Source organism: Stylophora pistillata, chromosome 2 (assembly GCF_964205215.1).
Source record: "Stylophora pistillata chromosome 2, jaStyPist1.2, whole genome shotgun sequence".
Lineage (NCBI taxonomy): Eukaryota > Metazoa > Cnidaria > Anthozoa > Scleractinia > Pocilloporidae > Stylophora > Stylophora pistillata.
The window spans coordinates 2,309,701-2,318,837 of NC_142520.1; the positions used below are offsets into that span (position 1 = coordinate 2,309,701).

General features: G+C 37.3%; 1 protein-coding gene across 1 annotated transcript in view; it reads left to right on the forward strand.

Annotated features, from left to right (window-relative positions):
• The window catches only part of LOC111326567 (neuroendocrine convertase 2), a 14,635-nt gene extending 5,707 nt beyond the window's left edge, over positions 1 to 8,928 (forward strand). The window contains exons 4-13 of the mRNA XM_088747926.1: positions 399 to 536; positions 1,228 to 1,292; positions 1,744 to 1,832; positions 2,794 to 2,972; positions 4,457 to 4,672; positions 4,900 to 5,000; positions 6,470 to 6,703; positions 7,146 to 7,438; positions 7,746 to 7,910; positions 8,216 to 8,928. Of these exons, the coding sequence (XP_088604052.1) occupies positions 399 to 536; positions 1,228 to 1,292; positions 1,744 to 1,832; positions 2,794 to 2,972; positions 4,457 to 4,672; positions 4,900 to 5,000; positions 6,470 to 6,703; positions 7,146 to 7,438; positions 7,746 to 7,910; positions 8,216 to 8,424 (1,689 nt within the window). The 3' untranslated portion in view covers positions 8,425 to 8,928. The remainder of the gene's footprint in view (positions 1 to 398; positions 537 to 1,227; positions 1,293 to 1,743; positions 1,833 to 2,793; positions 2,973 to 4,456; positions 4,673 to 4,899; positions 5,001 to 6,469; positions 6,704 to 7,145; positions 7,439 to 7,745; positions 7,911 to 8,215) is intronic.
• The last annotated feature ends 209 nt before the right edge of the window (positions 8,929 to 9,137 follow it).

A 9,137-nucleotide genomic window follows, 5' to 3' on the forward strand; every position in this document is an offset into this window, starting at 1 on the left:
TTATTGGCTTGTTTTTGTGCACTTGTAAGCATCTTTATTTGAATTTAGTAACAACTGAGATTTGATTTTCCTTTGGGTACTGATATATTTAGAAATACATGAATTTCAAATCCTAGATGGAGGGCAATTGAAACAGTTATTAGAATTTGTGTTGCAATGCCCATGCTTAACTGTGACAGTTTTTTAAAAAGGTTATTTTTGCGATTATTTTTATTAAGTTATCTTATGTAAGCACGGGCAACTGAATTTAGTTATCAATAATTGTTTTTATCAGTCTTTATACAGCAGAACCTCCATTTCTGTTCAATGCTATAAAAATTGTGCTATATTGGAAGCCACATACAGTCTCAGACTACTTATATTTCTACTTATTTTTAATTTCATTTCGTGGATGCTAGGATAGACCTGAAGGATCTAATGAGCCAACATTCAATGTCATTTCTGCTTGGGAAGCAGGCTACACAGGAAAAGGAATAATGGTGGCAGTAGTTGATGATGGAGTTGATGGCAGTCACCCTGAACTGAAAGAAAACTATGTAATTACTGTTTGCCCTTTTCATTTTTTTCCTTAAATTTAAGTACACATTTAATTTTTGAATGACATTTATTGGTCATGAAGTTTATAGAGAACAAAAAATGAATTTGTGCAAAATGGGAAGGCAATAAATCATCTAGAGGTAATCACTTGATTTTGAGTGCAAATTGGGATAAATCAGTAAAAGGTTACAAACATTTTAAAGGCTAAACAAATTGCACATATGAATGTGACAAATTGTACAGTTGTACACAGTCATGTAGTTATCATGTTTTAGTTAAGTGCAACTTTGGAGGTTCATGTGCAGGATGGGGTCAGACTCAAAGAAAGGAAGTCATACTTTTTTTTACACTACAACCAGTTCCACTTGTAGGACAAACACACCTAAAAGAAGAGAAAAAAAATTAATCTTTCTGATCTTTTCACATTCATGTGATATGCCTCAGCGGTGCAGGGGATTTAATATAGTGTGTTATCATTTGTCTTGAGGATTACGTTGATACAACTTTTGGTTAGAAAAAAAGACCAAAATTCTTAGGTTTACTGATGGGAAAATGTTTTTCCCTTAAATAATTTGGCCACTCATTTTAATTTATAGTCAAGTCAATCTAGGCTTAACCTACATGTGAATAAAGGTTTTTAAACAACAGGCAATTTTTACCATTGTGTTTTTTGTTAATCTATTTCATTAGAACTGGACCTTAAGTTATGATTATGTGGCTAACAAACACATGGAGTATGGAACTGAGGTGTCAGGGTAAGTTGATTGTGTTCTAACATACTTGTATCTTCAATTACTGTGTCTTTGCATGAAAAGTAAACCACTTGCTAGTACAGAGCAATAATTGTTAACCAAATGGAAAGTTGTAACAACACAAAATGCACTAAGATGTTGAAATTTGTGGTGAGAAAGTGTCCCAGCAGAATTGAGCTGGGACACTTATAATTGTACTGCAAGTAAGAAGTGGTTTCAGGTCAGATATGACTGACTAGGTCAGTTACATGTGGCTGTGATCTGAAAGAATAAATATAATTTTTTAGATGAGGCAGTGACTGGCAATACTATTAGATTTTGGTTTTTAGATAAGGAAGAATGATTATCAAGGTCATGGATTTTGTTATCTTCCAAAATTTAATTGGACATCACATAAACCAGACTTTTTGTGAGAAAGTGACACTAATTTGTGATAATACAATTTTGCTTGTAGCCATGGCAATAAATGTGCAGGTGTCATAGCTGGAACACGAAATAATGATTTATGTGGAACAGGACTAGCTTATGAAGCCAACATTGCAGGTAATATAAAGAATAGAACCAAGTGTAAAAGAGGAATCCCCAGTTGATTAATTTTTCTTCCCTTTACTGTGCTTTTGCTCCAAAAGGATATTCTACAGGTCCTCTTAACTTTTTCAATCTGTCGACATAGGTTAGCCTAAGTCGGTGAGGACACGGACTTGCCCGTCTCAACCTACCCTTCCCTCTTTCTCAAAAGTCCAGAAATCAGTGATGATGAGGTCAAGATGGCAGTTTTATATTCAAAAAATTCAACCTCGTGTACAATCCAAATATAGAGAACTGATCACGTGACATTGTGTGTAGGAAAACCCAAACAGATTTAACAGTTTCAATTACCTTAGTGCAAAACCGGTCATCAACTAAATCAAGTCAATGCAGATTTGCTAGCTAGGTTTCCCACGTCTCCCTAGTTACTGTCATCTCACCCCTTTGTAAGATGATCCTAACTTGGACAATCAGGTTGCATGTATAACAGTATCAAAATTAATGTTCCTCCCAACATTCAAATCATGAACTGGATTCAAGTTGCTTATATTTTTATTGCCTACTAATTGGGAAGTCTACTAGTGAACAATAAGACCACAATACTTTCTGTCTAATGTTAAATGAGAAAGGACTGAAAACTGTTGGCTGAAGTTATTGAAACACGATTTTGTAGAATTTGTTGATTTGTTGTTTAAACTACGTTGTTTTGCAAGAGTTTCCAGTCCTAATAAAAGCCTTGTCAAATCCAGTTGAAGTTTGGAGATTTTTGTTGCCCAAAGTACAGCAGAGATTGCCAAATGTTCTCCAGTTTTATGATCAGCAGCCTCAGCTGACATAACTACGAGTGTTTTCGTCGTTTTAGTGTCCATTTTCTACTTGCTGGTTCTTGTATATGCCAAGCATGGCAACATTGATATTTAATGCTTTAAGTCACTGAATGGAAATTTTGGGTAATCTCGCTTTGTTTTTTTCTCAGGTGTTCGCCTCTTTGATAATCACATCTGGTCGAATGATGCGAGTGAATCTAAAGCCTTGGTGCACAAACTACAAAGCGTTGACATATATTCCAATAGCTGGGGTCCTGGGGATGTGGGCTGGGAAGTAAAAGGACCTGGACCACTGACCAGTAAAGCTCTAGAAATTGGCACTTCAAAGGTATTGTGTACTGTAGTGACAAAGAATTACTAGTTTAGAGCCTTCATCATTTTAGTGGCACCATTTCATGTAGCCGGTAGATGTTCAGCCTATACTTAACCGGCTGACTCACGTTGAACTTCAGACTTAAGTTCGTGGGATACCTCAGAGAGGAAATTTTTATTTTAAAATGGCGTTTGCTATGGTGTTCTGTCCTTTCGCGTGGATCTTTCTTATGAGTATAGGTCGTTGCACTGTGTACTTTTGGCTTGGTGAGGTTATTTGTATCGATGGTAAGAGATATCATTTGCAGTGGTACACTTTTTTAATGTGACAGTGATATCAACTTGATGATATGATAAATGGTACGTAATGTCACAGAGGTGCGCATGGTAAAGACACTTCCAGCGATGAAAAGGTCAAATGGAAGCTACCGAGCTTCCAGCCATACGGTGCAGTTTCGGGCTTAGCCTTATGGCTTCGATTTACGTGCACCGAAAGATATAGAGATACCAGCATTTTGCACAATATATAGGATGTGGCTGTTACATCAAAATTATTTTGTGGTATCATTATTTACAGGGTGTTTCAATAGTTCTTTTCCTTTTTTCTACAATCTTATAACTATTTTCACGTTAATGAAACCTTTCTATTAGAACAATTACCTGATTTTTACCCACTTTTAAACACGAAGGAGGGCTATAAAAGGAGAGGTGCCTTAGGTACCTCTGGATCATTTGTCAATCAACCGTCGTGTGATGTAGAACTCCAAGAGTCAAGTCAGCTTGAGCTAAAGCTAATCCAAAGCAGTGAACAGCGGGCGCATTCCTCAAAATTGTTTTATGTTTTCATCACAATACAAGAATTTTTGAGATTTGTATTTCTTTTCTCCAATGGAAACTGTCTTTATTTGTGGCGGTAAATTTGAGATCGAAGTAGGTGGTTCACACGTGACATCATTGCCACCATGCTGGTGGAAGTAAACATCTTTTTAGCTCCATTTGTTCGTCTACCAGATACCTAAGGGACCTCTCCTTTTATAACGTCGCGCCTTCATGTTTAAGTTTTAAAGTTATTCAAAAGTTACAAAATTAGAATTATTTTCTTTAAAATGTGGAAACTGGGAATGTCATTGATTTTTTTTATTTCCCGCCTTCTTTGGCTTGTGTAGTCTATTTCGACATGGTGCCAGAGAAAGTCGCCCAAATCTTATTGGAAAAAGCGAAACAAAATGAGTGGTCGACTAAATCACCAGACCTAGATCCAGTAAAAAATATCTGGCGTATTATTATCAATTTTACATATTGGGACTCGGTTCCAAATACAATAGGAGAGCTGAAAATTTTTTTCTATGTTGAAGAAAAGGTACGAACTTTTGAAACAATCTGTATGTTACGTGGACTTTTAAACAATTAGTTATCGAGTTAATTTTCCGATTTGGATTTTATTACCTCACTTTTTAAGCTTATTAAAATATTTACGACTTAGAATTTGTTTAATTATAGGGTCGTGGTGGCCTGGGTGCCATCTACACGTTTTCAGCTGGTAACGGTGGGCTAGATGGAGACAGCTGTGCATACAATGGATATGTGAATAGCATATACACCATTGCTATCAACGGTGTGAATCAAGATAACTCCCTTCCCAGCTACGCAGAGGAATGCCCCGGAATAATGGCCTCTGCTTATAGTAGAGATTCATACAGAAACTTCGGGAAAGTTGTAAGTGGAGAGAAACAAAATGTTTATTTATAAAACCAAAACAAGACATAACAGCAAGGGCAAGGGCAACGCGGAGAATTTTGTGAAAGATATTATTTGAGCAGAGAGGCATTAACTGCCCGTGCGCTTTTGTGTTAATTTCCTGGGTTTCCTCTTCAGTTTAATGAGGAATGTACTTTGTTTGACAGTTTGGCTGATTATGTTTTTTTCTTTTTTATATCACTTAGGTAACTGTTGATAACAAGAAAGGATGTGTTCATAATTTCTCAGATTCATCAGCGGCTGCTGCTATGGCTACAGGATTGATTGCACTAACCCTGCAAGCAAAGTAAGACTGTTACGTTATTGGCCTAAACTTGGGAGAGGGGTGGCCGAACAAAAGATAATTTACCCCATTTCAGTGCATTTCAGTGATCTTTCCTGATTTCGTTGATTTTAATCATAAAGTTTGTAAAGTGTATAAGATCATATTTGCGTGTACTTTGCTTTGTGCGAGCAAAAATTTTTATTAAACGAATGAAGTTTAATTTATGTAAGTTAAAAATATCCATTTTATTGTTTTTATTGCCAGAAACCATCCTTATTTGAAAATCACTCCTCTAAGGGATCTGTATATTGCGCGGCTACATTTCAAAGGATTTTAAATCTGGCGTTCCCAGGTTCAATCCTTACCCTAACACTTAATTTCATTTGTTTCTCTGTTATAACGAGTCCAACCCCTTCTCCGAGCCTTGGCGGTAGCCAACTGGTTTGCTTTCCGCCAGAAGGGATTATTAAGAGCCACTGACCATAAACATCGAGAACCCGCCAACAGTGGCAAAACGTTGTAATTCATTTTATTTTTCCTAAAGCACCCTTTTGATCAACCTTTTTCAAATGTAATATCAAAAAGTTCTATCGCGCTTTTTTTCTCTCTGAAAAATCGAAAAGTTCCTAATACGCCTGGGTGGCCGTTGTCCATCCCCCCCCCCCCCCCCTCTTCGTAAAGCGATGAAAAATTATGCAACTTCGCCACAACGCGATGCAATCCCGCATTTAAATTTTGTGAGTTAACCGATGATTGAAATTTCTTGTTGTGTTGTTGCGTTTAAGTTTGAATGGTGACCCGTTGAAATAAAGTACGTCGTGTCTTTTTCGCAGTGGTCTGCCATATATATATTTACAGATCATAATAAAAATCATCCTGAAGCTTTATCCTTGTATATCAATTCTTTCAATTCTCCATCCTCCATAAGCAGCTTGAAGAGAGTGAGGGCGAAGTTGACAAAAATGCACTGCGAAGCGCTGAGCAGCTGTTACGGCCTATTTAAAAGCCTATAAAAAGGTCTGGTACATTTATTTGGAAATCAAATACACGTTATCTTAAGGCTTTATCCTTGTTGTTTTATTCCTCACAGTTTCTCTGGGCTCGCCATAGGCGGTGCGTCTATGTTGAAAAGAGTTTGGCCTATCATAACAACAAGTATAGTGCGATCCGTTGAACCGCTGTCACCCAAGTTGTCATGTATTTGGTACATTCCTGGCTAAGATGGAAGACATGCCTTGGCCTCTTGAACAAGACAACAAGGATAAAACAACAAAGATAAAACAACAAGGATTAAACAACAAGGATAAAGCTTTAAGATAACGAGTACTTGATCTGTAAATATATCATACCAGACGTTAACCGCCTCTAAATAGGTCGTGACAGCTGTTCAACGGTTTGCATTGCATTTTTGACATAATAGCGCAAACTCTTTTCAACTGGGCACACCGCTTAATGTCAACGCTCGTATCATTATTTTTATCTTTTTTCAGCCCTAAGTTAACCTGGCGTGACGTACAACACATCATTGCTCGCAGCGCAAGAGCAGAGCCTGGTGGAGTGAAACTCAAAGAAGGGGATTGGAAGCAAAATAAAGCGGGTCTATTCTTTAGTAAGTATTATGGCTTTGGACTTATGGACGCTGGCGAGATGGTGAACCTCGCAAAGCGCTGGACAAAAGTCCCTCAGCACCTGAAGTGCGAGTTTGGAGGCAGTTACAAAACTGAGTAAGCTTCAATGTTATACTTCTTTCTGTTTTTTTATTTTATTTTATTTTATTTTTTTTTTTGCATGACCGGTCGTATGAACCTTTCAGCTATCAGACAGGACGTGGCCACTGACAGTACTAAGTGGCATTGAAGTATTTTCACGTGATTCACGTCGGCCTCACATATGCACGTTAGTTTACACGGACAATAACCGAGTTTTTGAGCGTTGAGTACTATTTGATGCACAGCGAGAGTATCCACTGTCATTCTGGAAAGATGGTTATAGACTTCTTGCCACCACGGTGGCTCCCCTGCAGAATAAAGTAAATTTTGCTTCGAACAATCCTATTATTTTTTACGAACCATTTTTAATATACAAAAAAAAAAATAATAATAAACAAACAAACAAAACACGCTGTTACAGCGATTAACCTAGCCTACATACAATTTTCGTTTTCAGGAAAATCCCAAGTACAGTATCATTAGAAGTGAAAAATTGCGAGATAAAATTCCTGGAACACGTACAAATTCGAGTAAATCTTGATTTCTCTCGGCGTGGTGACTTGTTACTTCATTTGAAGTCACCGAGTAACACAACCTGCCCATTGACGCGAGACCGCTTTGTAGACAACTATCAGAAATTCACGAACTTGACAGACTGGCATATCACAACTCTCTTTCACTGGGGAGAGAAAGCGAATGGGAGATGGGAGCTCAAGATTAGTGATGCTCACACAAGAAACCCTAGTACAGGTTAGTATGCGCTCTTTTAATGTTGGTAGTATTTTTGTTGTTGCTGTTTCTGCTTCTGGGTTTTTTCCTGTTGCTAGCTTTTTGGTATGTCTTTTTTGTGTGTATTTTTATGTCTCTCTCTCATTCTTGAGTCTGGAAATTAGGTTTAAAGTTCAACCTGTTCGTTAGATGTGGTGATTTTTAAACCTTTCAGCCACTAAAGTCAGTTAAATAAAACAAGCCTAACACTTACTCACAGATATAGCAATTCAGTTTTATGTTTGTTTTCTCATTTTTTTAATTTCGTTTTTCTTTCTGTGCTCTATAGGTAAACTTCATCGCTGGTCGTTGATATTGTATGGAACTTCTTCGGATCCCCTTAAACCCAGTATTAAAGACTACATAACGCGAAAACCCACCATCTCTCCAGTCCGGCCAACAAGAACAGTCACCATGAAGACATTTGCACCAACATCTGAGCCAACCAAATCAGGTAGCCTAATCTGTTTCATGTTGCACTAATATGTCTAGTTTTTATTACATCAATTGTACTCATATGAGATGAGTTAGGAAAGTTGCTTATTGGCTGCGAGGGACTGTTCCACTGAATTTCTTTATAAATAGAGTAAGTATCTTAGAGCCATTTACAGCGTACAGAATAGGAATGTAAGCGATGATAGACCAGCAGTACTGAGTGCGCAACTTTCTTAGGAAGAGGAACGACACGCTTGTTCCCGCTTGTTTGTTGGTTAACTCATACTTGATCTTCTTATCATTGTTACCATTATTTTTACTCAGTTCCAGTGCGGATGATCGTCGTAACTGTCTCATCTGTGGTAATTGTGTTCGCTTGCGTATCCAGTGCCATAGCATATTATTACTTCCTGAAAAAAAGGACTCCGGTGCAGGACGAAAACCTACGAGAACAGCGCAAAGCGTCGCACAAGGAAATTGATTATAAATCATCAATGGGTCCTCATAAGAAACCTCAAGGAGATATGGTTTAGGACTTTACTGACAAATCAATGTTAGCAGTAGCAAGTTTTTGGCTTTGACAAGCACAATCTTCAAGACGATATAGTGTTATTCAGAGGAAAAAACCAAGCAAGATCGCGTGCTTTGATAAAGATTAGTGATTTTTTGAGGTGGGGCTGAGCTTAGGTCGAATTTAACCATTTGAATGGAATAGGTATTGATGTTCTCCAGTTTCTTCCCTTTCTTTTCGCCATTTTTGACAATCTATGATTCTTTTATTACTGTCACACTTAACAAACGAATAGAGATGTGAATATGTATATTCAAGTGATGCCACTTGAGAAAAGGATCCGACTCATTTGCCCTAAGTTTTATAGGTTGAATAATAAGGAATGGAAGCAAAGTTTTGTCGTCGATGTGATTGAATAGACATTTCTCCCGTTAAACAGTTCGATTCTAGCGTTAAATATAAAATTAGCTTTGAGGAACGCCAATTTACTGTTGAGACAACTCGCACAATAAAAGAAATTGTCCTAGGTTGCGTAATCTAATTCAATGCTTCGATAAAAATTTCTTTGTCGTCACATAGCTCTGCATTGAATATTTTTGCAAATTGTGAGTCCTGAAAGATGTACGTAATAAGTTAACTTTGTTTGCTGTGTTAATGTTGTAAAGGTTGTGTCTAAGGAATTTTAATTCCTTAGATATAGTTCCTTAAAAGGAACTATATCACGATATTTCGTAC